Source organism: Trachymyrmex cornetzi, unplaced genomic scaffold (genome assembly GCF_001594075.2).
Source record: "Trachymyrmex cornetzi isolate Tcor2-1 unplaced genomic scaffold, Tcor1.1 scaffold262, whole genome shotgun sequence".
NCBI lineage: Eukaryota > Metazoa > Arthropoda > Insecta > Hymenoptera > Formicidae > Trachymyrmex > Trachymyrmex cornetzi.
This window is the reverse complement of record NW_017297292.1, coordinates 679403-704296: the sequence shown is the minus strand read 5'-3', so window position 1 is coordinate 704296 and position 24894 is coordinate 679403. Positions and strand designations below refer to the sequence as shown.

The 24894-nt window shown below is 30.7% G+C and overlaps 2 protein-coding genes and 1 pseudogene across 2 annotated transcripts in view; 1 reads left to right on the top strand and 2 right to left on the bottom strand.

The window, feature by feature from the left end:
• Positions 1-1806: 1806 nt before the first annotated feature.
• LOC108761758 (uncharacterized) lies at positions 1807-3545 on the bottom strand (annotated as a pseudogene).
• A 7030-nt stretch (positions 3546-10575) lies between these two features.
• Positions 10576-12979, bottom strand: LOC108761767 (methyltransferase-like protein 6). The gene is made up of 8 exons (XM_018508482.1): positions 12929-12979; positions 12439-12822; positions 12216-12361; positions 11938-12081; positions 11586-11760; positions 11207-11299; positions 10866-11000; positions 10576-10620 (listed from the first exon to the last, which is right to left on the bottom strand). The coding sequence occupies exons 2-5, from the start codon at positions 12814-12816 to the stop codon at positions 11604-11606; spliced, it is 825 nt and encodes a 274-aa protein (XP_018363984.1). The 5' UTR covers positions 12817-12822; positions 12929-12979; the 3' UTR covers positions 10576-10620; positions 10866-11000; positions 11207-11299; positions 11586-11603.
• Positions 12980-18533: 5554 nt separating this feature from the next.
• The window catches only part of LOC108761800 (D-beta-hydroxybutyrate dehydrogenase, mitochondrial), a 26511-nt gene continuing 20150 nt past the window's right edge, over positions 18534-24894 (top strand). The window contains exon 1 of the mRNA XM_018508527.1: positions 18534-18814. The gene's annotated coding sequence lies outside the window, so the exon portion shown is untranslated. The remainder of the gene's footprint in view (positions 18815-24894) is intronic.

Sequence of the window (24894 nt, the reverse complement as noted above, 5' to 3'; positions counted from 1 at the left end):
TTATAGTCTTTTATAGTCGATTTTAGGTAACCTTTGAAGCGTGTAGCGTATTCTCTTTTATTGCGTCTATCGATTCATAACTATATAATCATAACTAATATAAATCAAGGCTAATGAGAGTCAAACGCAGGTAATCAGACACAAGATCTTGAAATAATAAAATTTTTGAATATTCTGTCAATAAATGTATCAAGAAGATTAGATATATAATTATTTACAGAATCGTAATTCGTATAAAATCAAGACATGCTCTCTATTTACAAAGATTTTACATCACTTCATGGCAATTTGAGTGACACAATCTTTTTGGATACGAGAGCATTTTGTTATATTTCTATATTGCTGAAGAGGACTCCAAAGTGTGAGTTGAAACGTTCAAAATAAAGATAATATCATTTATTGACAAAATATTCGTAAATTTCATTATTTCAAGATCTTGCGCTTGATTATCTGCGTTTGATCACCTCTCATTGGCCTTGATTTATGTTAGTTATGTTTCTATTTTAAAGATTGAGAGTCGCCTAAACAATTATTATCTATTATATTCGATATAGTAATGAAGCGGTAATTTCAACAGTGGGAATAGGAAGAAGTCACGCGATGTGTGTGTGTGTGTGTGTGTGTGTGTGTGTGTGTGTGTGTGTGTGTCATATCAGACAAATAGCGGAACTTGTGGAACGATATTTGTTAAAATTTTAGCTATAAAATCAATGAGGCAAAAAGTATGATTGGGAGCATTATCGTGGTGCAAATTCTATGAATTTTCTCGCCTCAAATCCGATTGTTTTTTAAGGGTTGCTTGCAAATGATATATAACGCTCAAATAATATTCTTTATTGATCAGTTGAAAGATAATCTTGATACACAACATCACGATAATCGAAAGAGACGGTAAACTTGATTTTTTACCGACTTTAACGAGGTCTCTGATCATTTTTCCTACGCTCGCGTTTATGAGATTCAACTCGTTCGTCGCAAATTTGATCTCTGAATCATTTAATTTTCACCGAAATCCTCAATTCGATTCCACTTTGGTGCAGATCAGAGTGTTGTTTCCATTGGTTATAGAGACTTTGTGGATCGAATTGGGAGTGAAATAAGCGCAGTCAAACACCTTTCCACCGACTTAAATTCGATTCTACATTATTGCTTCGGTGGAAACTAGACCAATAATGGCGCCAATTTCTTCCACCCGACACCTTTCTGCATCGCATCTAAAAGTTCGCGTTTTCGATCATACATTAAGCATTCGTATGAAATACGAAGATGCAAATACATGCACAATGAACTCGCTGAATTTGACTATGAAAATGGGGACTTTTGCCATTAATTTATTTACAACGGTTGTACGCGAGCTCCACACAGTTATTACACAAATTGGATTCGAATTAACGCGCTTTGACAGTTATTAAAATTCGATCGTAATGCTTTCCTGTTAATTATCCACCGCAATTACTGCGGGCCGTTTATCTAGTAATGTATCTCATAAGTGAAATAAGCACAAACGAGAACTCTCTAATAAACTCTTTCGTCAGCTTAAGCATGCAACGTTATTTTAAATAGTAGATACGTAATATTATTAATTGCAATAAATTATTACGAATTATTTATTTTCTTTTCCGCTTTTTTATTTCCAGTATTGCTTTCGCAAATTATAATGCAATAGCTTGCAGTTTAATAGCTTGTTACGTGTATGCGATTATCAGATATCATTTTCGGAAGCGAAAATCTAGCAAATTAAAGTTTCGGGAAAACAAGAAGGGTAAAATTAATAATACGCCAGAGAAAATTCGTTTCTTTCATGTGTGTAATGCAATTTTATTATTACAATAATCATAGGAGAACGAAATTGACAGTCAAAGAACTTGAATACAAACACGCTTGCAGTCACCAAAAGTTTCGAGATTGATTAGATTGCAATTCGAGAGCAACTTCCATAAAATTTTCATGAAGTAATAATGAGATTTCCATAAGACTCGTCTAGTGCCTTTCTTAATCCCGAATCATCGATTCCAACGTTTTGAGTTAGTAGTAGTGAGGGAGCTGGTTGTAATAGGGGTAATTGTAGTGATGGTGATTGTAATAGGGGTAGGCAGAGTAGGGGTAGGCAGAGTACGAGTATGGAGAGTACGTATATGGCAAATTGTAAGAGCTGTATGCGTATGGGGCGGCGTACGCGTATGGGGAGGCGTACGCGTATGGCGAATACGATGCAAGGCCTCTTTTATCCCTAGCGGCATCGGTGTCCTGTGACTCTTTTGCCTTTCCAGCTTCGGAAGTCTCCACCGCCATGGAGATGGCGACGAAAGCCAAGAGGAGGATAGCCTGAAACATAAGCGTTGATTAATCCGCAGTCGACGCTTTCATCAAAATTTTGTGACACAAAATAGAAATTATGTGTTACAACTTGGTCTTCATATAAATAAACAAGCCATTTTTTTAATTAATAAAAAACCGAAATAGATATATATTTTCTAATAAAATTAATTTACTGTGTTTATTGTATTTTTTTTTATGTGTAAGAGAATATAGACAATTTTGTCTAATAATCTTAATATTGCAACAAGATTTTATATTTAATCTTAATACCTAAATTTTATAATTTTATAATGTATTCGTTGATACGTTTACGAGTTCGCTAATGAAATGATGTGTAAATTTATTTAAATCATTTCAGAAAGTAGCTACTAAAAATAGCGAGAGATAAAATTGCGGAAATACAGGTTAAACGAAGATGTAATTTATAATTCTGAAAAGTTTGGAAAGATTTAGCAAGTTTTTATAAATATGTTTATCTCATTTTATTTTTATTAATTAATTGTACCTATCAAAACAAATCTTTGTAGAAAGAGAAATTTTCTAAAATTCTATAGGAAAGGAATTCTACGATAATTGACTACGGGAGTACACTAGAATAATATGCAACGATAAATGGCTTAATCTGAAACCGGAACATACAACTGAATTCAAACTGATCAATTTACGCAGATAATCGTGGTAATGTGGTAATTAGATTACAATCGGCATATCACGATCGGCAAAGGAATTAATTTGAAAATCTATCGGAATGTTTCATGCGATACCTGTACTACAAAGCATGGATGAGGCTTGCTCGCTTAGAACGCAGAAGATCATAAATTTTGAAGCGATTTGTCAGAACGATGGCTTTGTCCGACAATAATATAGTGAATGTGTGGCAAAGATATTGAAGAGAGATCTATCAGAATACTTACAAGGAAGTACTTCATAGTTGATTTGATAGCTTTTGGAAGATCAGCTGCTGATGAACAGTAACTGAATGTGATGCCTCTGCTTTTTGGTGGATGGCTTATATACCCGACGATCCGAGCGTTCTGCATGCGTCACTAGCCGATTGATCAATGTACGAGGACACGCAGATCGTGTGGGAGTATATATGTGTTTGTTACGTGTGTGTGCTTACGATACACGGGGTTGTTATACGGCGCATATTGTTTACACCTTCTTATATGTAATTCGTAACCGCGCGCTGTCATCATCGTCGTCGTCGCGGTCCGACAAGACATCACGTTCACGTATTCCGCGATGTACTCATATACCTTTGATAGATGGAACTTGAGTGAGGCAAGGGACCTTGGCAACTCGCCAAAGACGGAGGAAAGTGCAGTTTTATAACTGTGACATAATTATTACTGCTCACCGTATTCGCTTCCTAGTTACGCGCTCAATAAATCTTAACGCGCAAATTAATTATTGTGCATTAGCAGTTAATTAAGCTCACCAAATGATCTATGATTTGAGCCAGATTCCAGGATTTATAAAATTCTATTTATAAATTTATATATGGCGCACATTTTGATATATATGTGTACTTGAATATTTATCTTGTACATCTGTGTAGGTATTTTTATTCTTCAAACGTTTTGTTTGTTACACGGTATTACAAAATGTTAGATTTAATTACAGCAAATCTTCATAAGTTTCATAAATTTTATTTTCGTAATTTCTCGTAAATTATTATTATAAATGCACTGTAATTCTTGTGAAATATCAAAAATAATATAAAATGACTGGACCCTGTATGACCTACCTAAGTTTTTTTTTTAATTAACAATATGAAAAAAGGAGCATAAAACCACAATGCACGTTGTTATTAGCGGTATGTCATATATTAAAATTCATAAATATTCATAACTATAAAACCATATACGTTTCGGCCAGTAACTGGCTATCTTCAGTATATCATACACTGAGAAAAAAATGCTATTGATACAATTAAAGTTTATATTACGGACTATCAGTAATATAAGTAATTAATTCATGTATATTTTTATTGGCATAAAGGCCTTGATTATTGAAATAATAATTTATGCCTTTATGTTAATAAAAATATACATGAATTAATCACTTATATTAGTGACAGCCCGTAATATAGACTTTAATTGAATCAACAGTATTTTTTTCTCAATGTATTTATTAAATAAAAATAATAAATAATACATAAAATTCACGCAAAGTACATGATGGAACTTGTCTAATAACTGTAGTCGAAGTAATTTTAAACTTCTGATGAATTTCTAAGTTCGATACGACGTTCGATTTCTTGTCAGTAGATCTTGACGGATCTTAACACAAGATAGTCTTGTTTCACAAATGAGTGGACACATAATTCCCAGATTCTAATAAGGGTGATAATTGTATTATTGTTAAATAATTAGTTAGGATTAATATCTATTCGTTGGACGCATACCTGTATTCATTGCAAATTAGTTAACGTGTTAACTACATTACACAATTAGTTGACTACAGATTATTTTTTAGATTATTAGACAAGTTGCATCATGTACTTTGCGTGCATTTTATTTATTATTTATTATTTTTATTTAATGTGACATACTAAAGATGGCCAGATACTGGTCGAAACATATATGTTTGTATTGTTATGAATATTTGTGAATTTTAATATATGACATACCGCTATTAACAACCTGTTGTAGTTTATGCTCTTTTTTCATATTTTATTATATTAATTATAACCTTTAACATTTAATTATATTAATATAAATGTTTATTATTTATTTTTTTTAATTTTTTGCTGAATCTGAAATTGAAAATTGATGGTTAGTATTTTTTTTAATTTTTTGCTGAATCTGAAATTGAAAATCAATGGTTAGATTCAAAAGAAGAAATATTTCTGAATATTAAAAAAAAACATGAAACATTTATTAAAACGTTAAAACTTTATTAAACACACATTGGTATACTTTATTTTAAATATATTTACTAATATTTTTATAACAAATTTTAATATTTTTATTAATAACAACTTCACGTAATTACATAAAACTATTTTAAACACTATTAATTATCGTATCCTGCAAGAGAAAAAGAATGGACTTATCGTATCGATATCATTAATATCCAGCACAAAGAATTGTTAAGTTACAAACATTCCACTTTAATACCGGTTTTACCGATCGAATCATTTGGAATAAATCGCGGTAAGAACAATAGACATGATTGGCTGAATAAAGTTAATTTATTACGTCTGGCAGTTGGTTTATCTTGCACGTTGGACATTTTTTTAGTGATGGGCAAATATTTTTGGAACACTTTTAGAAACTATTTCAGTGACTGCTTAATTATGCTCGATAAAATAAGATATACTAAAAAGAAGATTTATAATATTGCAAAATTTTACTTTCGAAATAATTTTCAGAAATAAATTGCTGAAATCTCTTTAGCGTTTTTAAACAATGTAGCTTTATTGGACCCTACAGATTACTTTTAAAATTCCAACGCTGGTATCTATATCGCTGCATGAATACAAATATTACAGAATTGTAAGCTCTGCAGTTGCTCATATTTACATTTGCAAGAGCTAATTAAATATCCAATTGAGGGATACACAGGTTTAATTAATTAAAACATACGAATTTATTTCAGTTTGAAACTGTTCGCTTGGGCAACTTTCGTCTGCATAAACATTTATGTTAATTAATTAGTAACTTAAAATAACTAAATAAATATAAACAGACGAAATTTCACATAAAAGTAATTTTTTTCAAAAATGCTTTAATTATTTTATATATAGAAAATGTTGCTATGTGATATTCTTCTCATGAGTTGGAACTTAGAAATCGTAACAAATTTAAAAGATGTATTATATTGAGTTAAAATAACATTTCCTCATCATTAATAACAGAAATCAATAAAAAATTTGTATTTGTATTTTACCTTAATTACGATCACACCCAACAATATCATACCTAATTTTGGATTCTGATTCGATCTGGAACAGTTAAATGTCATCTGATAGAAAAGATCAAGGATACTTGCTATCTGTGAATTTTATTACAAAAAGAAAACATATAATTCTTTTTTTTTTGATGGACGATGGAGCCGTTATAAATGCATTTCTAAATTAGAGTGATCAGTATCATGACCCAAATATTCCGACTAAAAAACAAAAATAATTTCGGCATCGACTGCACTGCATTTTATTAAAATTTCGGTTTATATATGCAGTTTAGAATTAGTAAAAAATGACGTTCTTGCATAAAATAACGATTAATATTAGACTTCTCGTCTCCGCCGCTACGTTTTATGGTCCTATAAACATGAAAGCAACCGAGTCATTAACAATTCAGGCCGTTCTACTTCGTATTTCTCTTTGACTTTTTATTTACATTTGTCGTCTTCGCATAGTTAAATTCGCGCCATTATTATCGCGCCTCGTAAAACAAAATATTTATATGAGACGAAAGAATGTCACTAAAATATACCATCATATATACACTGAAAAAAAAATATAGTCAATTTTAATAAATATATATTTAGTTTAATACTGGCAACTAAACATTTACTTACAGTAAATAAATATTTGTTCAGTATAAAAAAAAATTGTTAAATCAAATTAACATTTCTTGTATCAAATAAATATATCTTTATATTTAATAAATATTTAATTGGCAGTATTCAACTAAATATTTATTAAAATTGACTATATTTTTTTTCAGTGTACGATTTTATATCATTACCAGGATTGGGAAGTAACGCATTACTTGTAACGACGTTACTTTTTCGTTACTTTTTTTTGGTAACAATTTGGTAACGTCGTTAATATTTTTATTAGAAACGAGAAAATAACGACGTTACCTCTTCTTTAGTAACGCTTAAGCATAAGAACACTAAAAACTAAAATTATATAATAAAATATCACAGAATTAAATATAAGTATATAAAATATTAATAAAAGATAAAAATGTTCAAAATAAATACGTTTCTAAAAATATCTTATAGTTTATTTATAGAAGCCTCTGTCTTAAAAGCCTGTTTTATCATTTTAAAAAGTGTTATTATACAGAAGACAGGTTTATTCATCAATTTTGATGAAATTAGGATAGATTTTCTTATCTCAATAGTCATCAACTTTAACCATTAATCTCAGTTTACCGGGCAGAATGACACTTAATTTTCTGCCAGATTTGTTTATTTCTTGCAAAAATGCATCGAATGACTCTAATTTCATCAAAATCGGTGAGTAGTAGGCTCGTCTCATCCTGCATAATCACAAAAAAAAAGTAACGAAAAATAACGATTTTTTATCGTTGCTTTTAAGTAACGGTAACGCGTTACTTTTTAGAATCGGAAAGTAACGAGTTACTTTTTACCGCAAATAACGGTAACGATAACGCGTTACTTTTAAAAAGTAACTTTCCCAATCCTGATCATTATTATGTAATGCCGGGGGGGTATTACACATAATTTCTCCCTCTGATATTTCTTTAATTGATTCATATGTTTCACAAGATATAACCTTGTATTAAGCTTAAGAATAATCAAGAAAGAACTACGATCTTTCGATCGACTTAGGACCGATTGCTCCATCTTCTTTTGCTATACCTCATAAACTATGTGATAATTTACTAATTAGATAAACAAAAGCAGAGTAAAAGAGTAAAAGCATAAGAGAGTAAGAGAATAAGACAGTGAGTTGAAGTTTATCGAAAGGTCGAACAACCCAGCCTAAATCCTTCACTAATTAATTTCTTATCGTTAAATATAAAGTATATTTAATAAATAGTATATATAATAAATAAATTACACTATGTTTTTAAATTAGCCACTGCTATAAATTTATAGTTTACGTTACATGCACTATAAATTTTCAGCACTGGTACTGAATTTTGAAACACAGTTACAATAGAATGATTAGCTCCGGCGTAGACAGTTTATCAAAGAGAGATTAATTGAAACATTACTTCAATTCATTTAATTAATAAGCTCAACGCATGAAATATATAATTAGTTTAGAAATATACTTACAAATTCACTTTCGACAGTACACGTGGCATTTTATTGTATATACTATCTGAACGATCAACTACTTTAATTTCAACCGCTCGCAATCATAAAAAGATACTAAACTGTAAATCACCATAAATGATATGATGAATTAATTAGCATTCACAGAATGTGCGAGTATTAATGATTTCGTAAAGAATTTTAATAATTTATTCTTAACAGTTGTTTTTCAAGATAAATTTTCTATTTCACTACCTTCAAAAGAAGAGCAGAAAATTACAATGTGCTTGTTTAGAGTGTGTATTAATAATATATGTTAAAAATTAACATTTAATTTATATTCGTTTGCTATAATAACATTATAAATTACGTAAATTTATAATGAGATCATCTTTTAAATGATATTAAAAGTAATAGCATATTATTAAAATCTTTCAAATGTCACAAAATTTTTTAAATAAAATTAGTACGGAAAGTCTCTCTCTCTCTCTCTCTCTCTCTTTCGTGGAAAACGAATTGTAAAAAACAGAATTTTATTAATACGCGTATTACAAACTTACTATATCTAAAAGTTTGTTATATATACAAAAATAAAAATACATGCATATCTACCAAGTAATATATAATTCAACAAAAAATTTTTAATGATCCTCTTAATAATTTAAACGTATTTTAATAGTTATTGTTTAAATATATTGAAACTTATAAATTATACAAAATTTAGCACATACATATCATGTACCACTACTGAAAAAGATAATGTAATTTATGTGTAAATGGCATATGATTACTCTTATAATTACAAATTGGGTTATTAATGTTTTTATATTAAAATAACCGGATCCTATATATAGTCTAATACCCAATAAAACCAATGTGTGATACTTACGAACAAGTGGTAGTACAACTACATTGCGATAATAATTAATTTATATGTCAGATACAATTAACTGCATTTAGCAAATTATGCACATTGCCAATAGAAAGCCAATTAAATTACTGATAATAAATGTTAAAAGTGCATTAATTCATTGTATTATTAAACATTAAATCTGTATTGACATCTAACTTTTATTGACGTGTGCATTTAGTATAGTTTACATGTGTTTAATTTTAGGATAATTTAACATATATCACAAAAACTAACACATTTTGACTAAATAAATGAAAAAAATCATATCTCGATTATATCATACCAATATACCCTAAGTTATAAATATGTATTTTATTTTATTAAGATTTTTAACATCAATTGTCTTAAAAAATTCATAATGCGTAAATTTTCATCCCTAGGCTACTTTTCGATATCATTGCCAATATTAAACGCATAAAGACAAATTTAAAAAACTATGGAACATTCTTCCGATTAATCTTTTACCATTTTAATTTCTGTTCTAGTAATGAATTCAAAATAATAAGAGCTAAGGTATATCAAGTTAAAATTTTATAAACAATATTATTGTATACAGAGATTATATATTTTTGTTTAAATAACAGAAATAAATAGAAAGAATTCAACTGTGCTAAAAGTATGGGAGATAAATGTAAGGACTAGATAAATGGACTATGTGTAACAATAAAATTTTATTTATAAAATTAAAATAAAAACACTTCAATATTTTAATAAAAATTGTTTGATGTTTCCATAATATCCATGCTATATCGCACATCAATAGACCTGCCAAAAATAAAATAATTTATTATTCATAAAGCTATAAATTTTTTAATACGATATTTGATACTGAAAGTTGTATATCAGATAGAGCTAATAACAAATCACAACGATTCATGCGAAAGATGGTAATAATTAAATCATCATTACAAAGTACATTTAAGTAAAAAAATACATGGAATACAAATTATACCTACCATATAAATTATTTTGTACTTGTGTTAATCTCATCTATTTTTAGAATTGTGTAATTTCTTCTATATTAATTTGTTGTTCTCAAAAAGAATTATCTCAAACTTTTGTACAATGTTTAACTTTTTAATCAGTCTTTCGTAAACCAAAGCATATAGGATAAATAGACTCGCACCAAGATCTTTAACAACGAGCCAATCCCGCTCTTAGAATCATAAATCATCCTTATTTTTTCTGTAATATATAAACAATACAATTATTTACTATCTATTTAATAATCATTCATATATATGCATTAATTTTTAATGTTCGCTCAGTGGTAGTGACGAATTATAATATATCACAATTAATTTTCAAAATTATAGATATGCATCATTGATATACATTAAAAATATTTAATAAATTTAAAACTTATTCAAACTTACCATATATTTGAAAGATACTCCTTTTTCTCAACTCGTCTGAGACATCTAAAATACAAAATAGTATCGCATTTAAAGATCTATTTCAATCTTAATATTTAATATATATAAATAGGTAAATATCAGAGAAAGATAAGACTAATAATATTAAATAATCGTCAAAATAATTTCAGTTAAACTATGAAGTCCATCATGTAATTTATAATACGCATGCATTATGAAAAATTATATAACATACAAATACAATAAAAAAAAAAATCTTTAATAAATCTAAAACTTATATACAAACTTACGTATTCAAAAATCCATATAGCACAAATGTTCAACGGATACTCTGAACATCCTGAGAACATTCGCAGGAATATCTTTGGGATGAAGTGTGCTGTATGAGAAAGCATTCCTTTATTTCAACTTGTCGTGTGAGACATCTGAAATATAAAAATAGTATCGCATTTAAAGATCTATTTAGGTCTTAATACATTTAATATGAATACATAAACAATATCAGATAGGAGCGAAAGACAATAATATTAAGGAATCGTCAAGGTAATTTCAGTTGAACTATGCGATCATCATGTAATTGTATGTGTATAAATTATATAAGATTCATATAAATAAAAATCTAAGTATATACCTTGAATATGGATTGCGTCACTTCCATGTTTCTACTAGAGAATTAAACTTTTCTCATATGCAGTTTGTCATAAGTGCTGCTGAACTGCAGTATCTGTAATAAAGCATAAAAGTTTATTACAACTAATTAAATAAATACAAATAATACAATTTTATTAGGGAGATATTCAGTACTGCAGGACATTTTCGTCATTCAAATCAGATCAACAAATCATCATTAAAATATCAATAAATAAATAAAAATCATAAATTACTACACAATATTCTGAAAAAATAGTAATCATACATACATTCTAGAATAAAAAATTAAAAAATTTCTTCTGTAAAAATTTAAATTTCAAATAGAGTAATTTATCGAAGCCAGATCTAAATAAACTTACCATTTCATTATTACATATTCAAGGTTTCTTAAACTTTGCCTGAACAAAGATTCTCGGAACATCAATGTTCTTCTTTAAATTTACTGTACGTCTCTGTATGTAGCCACAATCCAATGTTTGAAAACCAATAGATTCAAATAGACATGCTACTTGTTCTACAGAGAAATAATAACTCCTGAAAAATATAAAGAATATATTATTGTTACTGTTCTATGTAAACAGGGTAGAATTGTGTTATCTAGTAGAATCAGATTCTACAAAATTTATTTCATTGTAAATCAATTGAACTATGAAGACATCATATCTTTTTATTTGTGTGAGCAATTGTAACAAAAAAAAAGTATATAATCACCTGGTTCCATCTTGCCGCATATAGAGATTCTCACTGATCTTGTGCCCAGGTTTAAAACGTAATTGTGCCATATCGTACAATCCGTAATCTCTAAAGAGCAAGATTCCTCCACTATCAAGAACGTTGTATATATTTTGAACAACTCTATAATAAATATACGAGTTAATTAGTAATCGCGAAATTTAACAAATTGGAATCTTACAATAATATTAGAGCCGTATTTTTTTATTAGTATTATTTACAGTATTATTTTATTAGTGATTTTTTATTAAACGTACTTGTGAAATTTATCAGGGTGAATGGCTGATAATACAAAGATCAGAGTTGCAACATCAACTGGACAATCAATTTCAGCAAAACAATTTTCTAACGTAACATCCGCTTGAAAAGCTTTCATTGTTCCCGGATCGAATAACGTATGACTCTACAAGGAAACGACTATTAATGTACCGGTTCGCAACTTGAGCCAATTTACAATTAAAATCTGAAAAGCGAATGTACCTTCAACAACTCGATCGCCCTCGTGGATAAATCGCACGCAAATATTCTCCGAAAGTTCAATCCGTCCTCTATCAATGGATAAACGAAATTGCCGACCCCGCAGCCCACCTCGAGGAGGACATTTTGATTTCCGTTGCCGCCCAAACCCAGCAACTCGTCGAATTCCCGCGTGGTCCAGTGCCTATCTTTGAAGAATCTGGTATCGTTCCGCTTGTAAAACAAATCCCAATGCTTTTTCGCGTCCCTCTCGAGCTGATTCGCGCGAAATTCGCTCACCAAGCGAGAATCCTGCGCCTGCATTCTATCGATTTCCTCCGGCGTGAGACGCTTCGCCACGTGGCCCACGTTCGATTCAGCATTTTCGACATATTCGCCCATTCTTTTCTACCAATTATATTACCGAACCGATTAATTAAATTTACAGCGCGAAACTGATTGTGCCAAAAGAAGTTCACGCGATATTTCGATAAAAAAGAAAAGAAATGCTTACCAAGGCTGAGGACGCGTCGAACCTCTCTCGTTGGAATGCCGGAAGAAAATGGACGATGAAACGTTCGACGTGGAGTAAAGAAGAGTGGGATAATCTTTCGATGAAAAGGCAACGTCGCGTGCGCTGTTGCCACGATGAAGTAGCCCACGTGACATCGCGTGATATTTAGCGGTAAATTCAAAAGCGTAATATACAATCCGAAAGAAACAGCTCTTTTCAATATTATATATAAGTCAATTATATTTACTATTTTATTTAAAATTAAAAAATTAATGAATTTATAATATTTGAAAAATTAACGAAAGTAATTAATGAATTTACATCTAAAAATTAAAATAAAAGCAATTTTCTGTTTTTGTTAAGTAAATTATCAATCCACGCTTTTGTTGATCAAATGCAATATTAGAATAAAAGGTGATCAGAAATTGCTATAATAATCGATAAAATAAAAATTTATAATAAATTTTAATACTAATAATGTTTTAAATATTTCCTTATATTAGTGATATAAATATTTAAATATTTATCTTTTTTTAGTCTTTTTGCAGATATAAATATCTTTTTTTGTAAGATAACGTAAATTACAATAATTATACAATACAATAATAATAATAAAAATTTAATTTTAATGATTTACCAACAAAATATATTTATTAATTATTAATGATAGAACTTTAATATGGTTATTTATTTAATTTATTTGAAAGTAGAGATGTATGAGAACTTATAATCATAAATCTTTAACAAAAACTGTATTGAAATCCATGTACGATTTTTATATTTTTATTAATACGTTATTATTATAAATTTTATAACAAAATTTAAGCAATTTAATAAATTTATTTAATGCATTGATGTGTTACTTGGCAAAAGATTAAATAAGCTCCTTTTTGAACATGATGTCGGTATGAATTCCACGCAAACACATTTTTGTTTCATTAACATGCAGAACCCATAGGAGACAAATATTTTATGCCACCGTATAGCATTGGCACGCAATGACACACTATTAAAGGGGGCTGGACGTGACTGAAATTCAGTCAATTGTAATTGCGTATCACTCATGGACGATGAAAACAAAGAACGTTTATGATAACGCAAGTATCAAGACATATCGTTATAAATATTAATGAAACATCTGAAATCGCCATACGAGCGCGCATAACGTTTCAATTGATCGCTTTCATTTTACGTAGCACGTGTGAGCATTTTCCACATTATTTAACGCATTTTACGTTTCACGAGAAGCTCATAATGTGCAAACCGAGCGCGGTCGAAAGAAAATGAATCGATTGAGTAGTATGTAGGTCATTGCAGACCACAATTTTGTAGAGAGCTTCGCGAGAGATGTAACAACCATAGATTACCTGAATGGAATGAGAAACACGTTTCACAATTCGCAGTCATTAATGCCCTGCGTTACTACGTCATTCCATAGTTTTCAGCGGAGCCATCCTTTGCAGCCGTTTTATAATCGTATATTTTGCCCTGATCGTTAAAAAAAATGTCCCAATTAAAATTGCACTTTTATCGAATGATATATGGCACACTGCAATCAGATCAAATTCATCGTATGATTAACCATCGGTTTTATTGATTTTTTCATTATTAATCTTATTGTTATTTTATATATCTATTAATGCACGCATCGATTTTAATTATTATATTGAAACTTTAAATCGATTTAACAACAAATGCTGTTCAGATTTGTAAAATGTAAATTAACAATTCTGTTTTAGACAGATACAATAATATGAAGCGATTAAAAAGTGGAACCTCTGCATAAATGAATTTATTAATCAAAACAATATATAGTAGAATCTTTCTGGGAAATTAAAAATTAATATTTTCAAATTCGTAATATTAAAAAATTTAATTCATTTTTATTGTATTTTATACAATAATTTAAAAAATGTTTGAATATTATTAGCTTTTAAAAATAATATTTGTAAGGGTAAACCTGTGTGTGTGTGTGTGTGAAATAAAAACTTTTTTATTTTTTTACAATAAATTACTATTAGTTATTTGTATACAAAATTTGATGAAATAACAAAATCGCATGTATTCAAATCTATGAAATTGAAATTTCACAAAAAAGTTATCACCGTATCGGTAAGTGAAAAGTAAATGTATCGAAACGTTACATGACTAGATAGAAAACATATCTAAATATATATTATAGTTAAAATAATTTGGCTGAAATAATTCTTGCTACACTGTTTTGAAAATGTAGTTCTGAGAAAAATATTTGTTAATCGATTTTATAATTGCTATTATTTACATAATAATATGAAAAATAATTTGAAAAATCTTTATACATAAGTACATGTGTACACATTTTGGGAAAATTAACAATTTTTTTAGCTTTACAGCATCCTAATTAAAAGTTGTTTAAATGATTAAATTCGATACAAATAAAAATACTGATATTAATTTATAACCAATAGGATGTCCTAAAAATACTGTAAGAATTTTTATTTTAATTTTTAATTACTTTTTAATTTTCTTATCTTAATTTTAATAACGTTATAAAGAAGGATATTAAAAAGAGGCTAATTGACCGAAAAATTAATTAAAAGGGATAATGTTTTTGTAGATTTTAACCTTCTAGATACACAAAATTATTAAAAAGTTCGTTTGAGGAATATCTCGAAAATTTAGCAAAAAATTTGAATAAATTCACCATGTTCGTGTTTAATTTTCGAAGTGTTTCCCAAATGCTTCAAATTTTTTAATAATTTTGTTGTATCCAGTAGGTAAAAATCTACAAAAAAACATTATTCTTTTTATTTACACCCTTTTAGGTCGATTTCTTTTTAACACCCTTCTATAAATAATCAATTTCACATACGTATATGCGGTTGTGTAACTATTGAAATTTTATATGACGTTATTAAAATTGAGATATGAAAATTAAAAAATAATTAAAACAAAAATTTTTATAATATTTTTAGAAATTGACATCCTATCGGTTATAAATTAATATCAGTATTTTTATTTATATTGAACATGGATAGGCTGAAGATCAAATTACATGAATAATTCCTGTTGGAGAGCTACCGACCTCTACCGAATACATATGTACCCACATATATGTATAACCAGCAGTGTGGTAAATATCGGATTTGCATTACATTCGCTAGCATACGCTACGTGATTTTATTTCGATATCATTACTCGAAAATTTATTTCGCTAATTAGCTGACCGTCATAACCCACTAAAGCGTGCTTTCGCATCAGCCTCCATCCGGGATACCTTGCGTGGTTAACGAGCAACAGCACGGGATGCATAATCATAAAAATAATCCTCATTCTGTGGAAGTGGGGAAAGAGAGAATGAGGGGGAAGGAAAGAGAGAAAACTCTCGCGAAATTGAACGCACTCTGGCTCTCACGAGAGCGATCAAGAGATTATCCGAACTTCTCCCGTTACCAATGCGCGTTACTACGCTTCAACGGGCTCAGTGCGATTTACGCAGTTTCAAATAATCCTACTAACGTTTCCATTAATACTGTGATGGATCCTTTTTGGAATTTTTCCGCGGGATGAATTGCAAAGATTAGCTGTGGTCGTTGTTATCTATAAATCCCTGTCGGCTCGTTGGACAGAGGGAAGTGGATAGTTACTTTTATATGCCTACAGTAGAAAGAATGAAAAATTTTCCCAAAAAAAAGTAATAAAAATATATATACCTCTTATTATTCTTAGACTTCATTTTTAACGATGAAAGTTTGAATCAATTAAAAATCGATCTTTCCTTAGCAAAAATAACGAGAGGTCATTATATACTCACTTCACTTTTCAATCTGTAACATTATCTTCGCAAAAAGATCTAAATTAGAATTTTATTAAAATAAACTGTATCTAAAATTTACCAGTAACGTAATTTTGCAAATTATTTAATTCCCTGTTTAATTCGCGAGAAAATCGCTTTTATTGCTTAATAATTATATTTTAGTTGCTTAATAATTATCAAGTTATCGATACCTCGATATTATGACTAAAGAAATATCATAAAACTAAACTGATCAAGAATGTAGGTATCACATTAATGATGCATGACAAGTGGAACACTCTCTCTATATCATGTAACATTTTTAAATATTTATAGCAGAGATAATATGTACATATATATATATATATATATGTATTTATATCGCGTATTATGCCATGCATTGCATGTCAATAATTACTTATGCTTCATGAGAAAAATCTGTACAATTGTTTACATTTATGCAATCCTGTGGGCGTTTCCCACAATTTATGTAATTGTGTTACACGCATGGTCTACGAAATGATAATTACTTCTCACAGTCAAGTGAAGCACACTACGAATAGATTAGATCGTATTACGTTTCTATTGACAAAGACCGCATCTCTGACATAATAAGTTTTGTTGATTCCTCGATGTATAACCAAAATTTAACAACCTTATGAGATTTAAGAATACAATACATATTATATATTTTAATTGTGTACCATTTTTGTAAATATCGTTCACGAATATCCCGCACATTAATATTTTAAACTATTTTAAAATAACTAGCTTTCTTGCTAGAGCTTCAAATTAAAATACAGCGTTAACGTGTAATTAATCATCAATAATACAAAATCATACAGATATTTTTCCTTTCCTCAAAATTGCTCAACGTTGCTCGTAAAATATATTTAACCAATAACAAAAATAATTAATAACAGTTATTATATGGTATTATAATTATTAATACATTTATATTTATCTAATAAAATATAAGAATGTCAGCTGCTGAATGTTCTTGATATAACAAATATTAATTTTTTCACAGTAATTCAAAGTGTGTAGACAATAATTTGTATTTAATGACTCACTATCAAACAAAAAACGCGCAGTATGGAAGAATATACTCACATTCCACACCTGAAACTTCAACTCTTCGTAGTTCAGTCGCTTACTTTACATAACTGCGAAGTTACGAAATCACGAATGCCAGAGGCGATACTAAAATCGGACGATTTCGTTATTTTGTGCTGCAAGTTTTTAATTCGTGCGTCTGTATAAAATACACTACGTTAATATATTCAGCAAACACATTTCAAAATATAAACTGACATTAAAAAATTTAAGCTGTGTGCTAAATAAATAATTCTAAGCACTTTTTACTTTCCTCCCTCATAAAAAAACAATGCTTTCAAATATTTTTTTTCTTCATACTATTCTCCTCTAGCGACGCAGCGCATGTTCACTTGAAAAGTGTCAAACTGTAAATTTATTCACTACAACAAAAAGTTTATCAAATCGTATAAACCACAAGTAGCGTATGATGATTTTCATACACTTGTTAATTGAACAAGACGCATCTTGTTGCGACGAAATAGTTCGAATGATGTAAACTGGGCGAATTTTGACTCTATTTCTAATATCTTATATTGATTCCATTTGACATGACTAGGTTCTAAGGAATCTCTATATAATAACCGTCGAATTTCGAGTATGTCCCCACGACAATCGATGCATCTCAATTATTACGGTGCGATGCATGAGAGGCGCGCACGTGACCGTAGGCGCGGCGGTGGAGGCACGAAGATCCCTCCTCGCCGTGCCTTTTCCATTCCGCCGAGGTAGGCACGGCCGAGTATCGCATATACCGTTCCTCCTCGTAGGCATTCCAAGCGGGAATTCTCGAAAGCCAGTTGTGTTGTAGAAACCGTGGTGCGGCTTGCCCGCTCGCCGGTACTTTCGACCGATCGTAAAGCCGACCGACGTTTCACAGCTCCGTCCCGGGGCCGCTTTCAGTAACACGGAATTTCGCCACGAAAACGGACACAATCGTTTTGCCTATAGTGGACTATTGGAATCGCAACTCGCCCGGAAACCCCACCAAAGCGAACCCCGTGCATAAAATTCTGGTGAGTTATGTGCACGTTTCTACCTGTCCGTCTACCTGCGAAATCGACGGTCACTTCTGCCGGAGATCCATCCTTTAGCTGTTGAATGGGACCTCGCTCCGCTGTTCAATATTTCAAACGTCGAGGCGTCGGTTCTCTAACTGAAATTTACGGTTTAGACGTGTTATTTTTTTTTTTGCAGAAGAGCGTTCAGTTCCGACGTTATGTTACGTTTAAAGTATATTGAAAATTGTATATTGGTAAACATGTCAATGGAATTATAGCGAAATTTTTCGCATTTATTATGAGCGCTGTTCGTGCAAACAATATATTTTAACAGATTCTGAGAAGACATATTTTAAACAAACGTTTTACTTAGACAATATTATTATATAAAATAAAAAAAATACTTCTCAAAATTGTAAAAGTATTTTTTTTTCATTATTTAGTACAGATTAAATTTTTCGAATGTGTATGCAGATTAAAATTTTTAACATGTTTTTTAACATGTACTAATATTTAGATATAATTTTTAATAATTTTTAATACAGGGATAATCATTTTTTTAATATTTGGATAAATAATATTTTTAATAATTTTATCCACCTTTTGAATTTAAATTTATTTTTTTTTAATAATTCTTTCATATTTGGATAAACAATTTTTAATAATTGTATTTAACTTTTTTTTTAATTACAATTGGTTAGAGTTTTATCTTGATAATCTTATTATATATATAACATTAATATAACAATTAACAATAAAAATATCTAATAATTTATATTACTTGGAGATATATTGTAATCCGATATATTACATTCGTATTATATTACAACATCCTTGTTGATTTGATAATATCATAATGAAATTATCAATAACTTAAAAATTGATTCATGTATATATTTTATTCAAACTCTAGTCATGTAAATTATCTTCGTTCATGTTAAGTTTAGAGTCGAGATCATTCGTTTCTACGTGATGATGCCAGTCCCTCGTCATCGTAGAAAATAGCCATTGAATTACGAACGCTCTAATTTCTAATGATTTACGTGTCAAGAAGTAATCAAAGAGAAATCTTTCTCAAACAACCATCAACATTTGAAAAATAATTTCAATAAATGACAGTTTGAGTGATTACTTACAATAAAAAGAAATTATTTTTACAATATTTTCAAAAGAAATTAAAACTTAGTAAGAAGCGAAAGTTTCATATTTTTATCTTCGTTATCTTCATATCTATTATCGCACCGATATAATGCGTGTCAATTGGAGTTTAGTTTGGAAATTATTTGATAGGTCTACAATTATTATTTTTGTCAGATCTAAAATCAGTGGAATTGCTTTTTGTTGCCGGATATAACATTCATACAATTATCGAGCTTTAACAATTGCTTTGAGAGAGAAGAAACTACATTAAAATCCAATAGGAAACGTGGAAGTTTATTTTAGAGCCATCACCCATCACGATAGCCAATATCCGTCGTTTGGAGTTTACCTCCAAATTGATGTTTGACAGACCTGAAATCGACGAGACTCGCTACATTTAGCAATTGTCCGAGAGTATCACATCATTTGCGAAAGGTATCTCGCGAGTTTCTCGGCTCTCGAAAACCAAGGAAAACCGAGAGAAAATCTCACGAATGAAATGTCAGGGCTGAAACCATTTGCATGAACGATTCCTTTGTCTTGATTCCTCGAGCCGGGCGAGGCTCGTCGTTTCCGCTTTAGAACTTTCGATTATCGCCACTAGCGGACCGTGTCATAGACGAGACCATTTCCGGGATCTTCGATCGATTATCTGCATCATGAATAATGCTTCTGCGTCATGTCGGGTTTGCGGGAACGAAGGCCGCGCGCTCGCGGAAAGAAGCGGCTTGAGGTTACCGGATAATAAATTCTAATCGTCGCTTAGACCGTCCACGCGTTGTAATCAAGTCTTCATTAAGCCGAAAGGATCGCAGGGTGAATGGCGGATCTCGCGGCGCTACATCCGCGCTTAATTCCGGGGTTGCGCCGTGCAGTTTTACTGAGCATTCGGATTCACTCTGTGCTCTACTTAACTGGCGATTTAATTTTCACTCGCACCGCGGCCGAGTAATTAAACTGCTCTCTCTGATCATCTTCACTGTCCGCAAATATGCGACACGCCGTTATCGTTGTTATCGTCGCCATTGTGAACGGCCTATAATTTTACCGATCTCTCGGACACTCATCTTGCTGGAAACGGCCGATGGCGACGAGATTTCTAAATGTCGCGAAACGAAATGAGATTGATTTCTCTTCTCGTCTTTAGAGATCGCGGGAGTGGCATTTACGCGAGTTGGACATTTTTCATTGACGGTATCTTAATTGTCCTGAAAACAATTAAATGGAACGTTCGTTTCCTTACAAAAAAATTAATGTATTTAACTTGTGATTGAATGTTAATTACGATTAACTCGTCATTTTACATTCAACTTATAAATAACATATTTTTATTCAAGCTCAAAGAAGAACGCATGCACAAAAACGATTTTGCTAAAGTATCTAAAAATTTAATTAAAGTAAATACAGGTCTGAAAACAATTTTGTTGAGCTAACAAAATAATTACGAAGGAAACTCAAGCATGATGAGATAAAATTTTGATATTCTAGCAATGAATTTGAACGTCTCAATAAATTATTTTAATAGTCCAACGAAATTTATTTTCGGATCTGTATCTACCTAAATTTTTATGTAGCAAAATCGTTCTTTTGTATGAGTATAAAAATCAAATATAATTTTGTCTGGGTGAACCAGATCGTTTCGATTAAAACTACTCGTAATCTGATTCGCAGTGCATTGAAATGATGAAATCCTTGTGAGGTAATGATAATTATTAGAGTATATATACAGGAAAAATTATTTTGTGTGTGCTGAAACATTAAAAAGTTCAACGAGATACAAATCTGAAAATAATTTTGTTAGATTATTAAAATAATAATGATATAGGACGCTCAAGCTTGTTGCTAGAATGTAAAACTTTTTGGAACCGCTCATCATACTTGAACTTCCTATATACATAATTATTTTGATGGTCCAATAAATTATTTTCAGATCTATATATTTATCCAAATTTTTAGATATTTCAGCAAAATTGTTCCTTCCGTATATGAGTAAAAAGCGGCGTTTTAAATCTTTTCAGCCAAATTCCGCGTTCGCCATGCCCTATTTATGACGTGACGCAGGTCGTAACAATACAGGTGCTGTGCATCGATGCATGGATCAGGTTTCAGGATTACGTGTAATTAACTGGCGTATTCATGTAACAGTGAAAACAAAAACCAAATCGTAACACCGCGGTAGGACATTGATGTAAAGCTCTGCTTTACAGGGAAATTACATATTACGGTGGAATAGCCATCTTGCACTCACTGCAAACTTCGAAATCAGGTCGACAGAAATAATTACCATGTCGACCAAATATCCCGCCGGTAAACCGATGTAACTTAAGAAAGTCAGCCATTAGAGAGAGCACACTTAGTTCTCTCAAGCCATAAATTAACCACCAGTAGTATTGTGATTTCAATTAAGTGATTTATTGCGCTACATTAGTCTGCATAACGTCCCACGTTCAACATCATCCCCATAATTGAACCTTTCGCGGTAGACGAACTAATTCCGAAAGGACAACGCCGCTTTTCATTCGGATTTTCGTCGACAATGTCGTTTTCCATTCAAATTTTCGCCGACGGTGTCGCTTTTCATTCTAATTTTCAGCATTTTCGCTAAGTGAAAAAGATTCAAAGGGATTCGGTTCAAAATTTGTTCTTTCTTCATAAAGCCCGATTAACTTCATCAGTATTCATTCCTAATAAATTTTATTTTTCTTTTTTTTCCGATGCGGCGAGTAATTATACGAAAAAACAGATTTTGCTGAAATATCTAAAAATTTATTTAGTTGAACTATCAAAATATTTTGGTATGTATACTACTAGATATCAAAGAACAATGGTTACCCAATCCTTTAAGAATAACATTTTGTTATTTTTAACTTCCATTTGTGTCAAAATATAAATTAATCCATTTCTGTGATTAGTTTGAAAATAAACAAGGTCCATATATTAACGTATGCACTTAGTATATAAACTAAATTTAAATTAAATTAAACTTAATACATTTTCTCGAGTTAAATTGTTTAACTCCATTGTTTTAGTTAAATTAATAACACATTAAATAGTAACAGTGACGACCTATGGAAATGATTAAAAATAACTGAAATTATGGTTATAATTCGACTACGAATTTAACAGTGTAGAATACTCAAGTATAATGAACAATACTACAAAAAATTGTGATATTCTAGGAATCAGAACTTAGGTGTCCTACATAATTATTTTCAGATTTCTAGTTAAATTTTTAAAGACTCCAGCGAAACCGTTCTTTCCGCCTAATTCCAAGAAGCTATTTCTTCTATCGACCGAAAAGGAAGGCTCTTCCTCACGGTCTGCAGGCACGTCGATGTTATCCGGATGGATGCACTTCCTCGTCAACAATCGCGAAAGTAAGTGCGCGGAATATATCGAGTCCGGTGAGTCGTAATGTCGGCGACCGCTCGAACAACAGCCGTAACGGCACGCAGCAGGCGCTTCGTCGATACGCATTCCTGGACGAGCGCAATGTTCTCAGCCTTTCAGCACGGCGGGAAAAGTGCTTAGCTCAAACTTTCTAAGCGTTTCACGTCATGCCACATTCGTGGCTCATATTCGGCCGGGGTACAAAAAAAAGGAAGACAGATACACGTACGTTGTTCCGGTAAGGAAAACCGTAAAGTCAGTAGAAAACCGTAAAGTCCGTCATTATGCAATCCCGATAAAACCTCATCCGAGGTTTATTTATGCGATCGCAGCCGGCCGCTAACGAATGCAATTAGAACTCCATGCACGCCCGCTCACTGCCCACCCGAGTCGCTTAATTACGCCCGTGGAAATTTTTGCGCCGGCCAAAGTCACTCGCGTACTTCTCCCTTCCCGTTAATTCAGCTTTTATTTATGTTTTAAATCCTAGGCGAAATGTTATTCGAGATTCATCGTGCCCCGCTTCGATAAAAATAATTAATATCACGCGCGATATCTAAAATAAAAATAATAAAAGAATTATTTCTAAGAGCTCTCCAGGCATAGACAATGTTTTAGATTCATCATATTGTTAAGTATTTCTAAAATTTATATATATAATTTTAAATATAAAATTTTAGTAATCTTTAAATTTCTCAAATATTTCTCATCATATCCTTATCCATCAAAATATGTGTATTATAATTTCAATACAAATCTAAAGTTTATTTAAAGTTGCAAAATATTCGAATAATTTATTTTGTTTACTACTAATATTATTTAATATAATATTATTTACGGATCTATTTTAGAAAGTACAGACCTCATTACTTGCACCATCACAATTGTGGCGACCATCATCGGATACGTCAATCATGTACATTCCGTATTATACGTTAGATCGCTAGCGTGCTATAATTTCTTGGGATGTAAAATGCGGTATACGATGGTGCTATTACGCGGATTGCCATTTGTGCTACAGGAAGTCATGAATGCGGCAGAATGTAATAAGAATGTAGCAAAACGAATGCGTCGATACTTTCACAAGTAAATCGCTCAAGTAGCTTCGTGCAACTCAGGTAACTTAAATTCACCCAGCTCAAGTAGCTTTACGCAGCTCAGGTGCAACTTATACAATATATAATACTTCCGTAGGTATTATCTATTAACATTATTACGCATGGATCAGTTTTTTTACGATAGATTGTCAGAAGTAAACAGTAGCAAAAATATTTATGTGGTAACATTTATATTAAATTTCTCTTAGTGGACACATTAGTTTATTCGAAAATATAAATACTTCATATTCAGGGTTGGATGAGTTAATTTTTTCTTTTAACTAAGTTAAGTTAAAGTTAACAACCTTGAAAATTTAACTTAGTTAAGATACAAGTTAATGTATAATGAAATTAATTGAATTAAAAGTTAAGTTAAAAAAAAAGTAATTGAAAAATTAAAAGTTAAATTTCTTTCTATTTTATGATTTCAGAGTCTTACAAATAACGGAAATGACAAACATATACTTC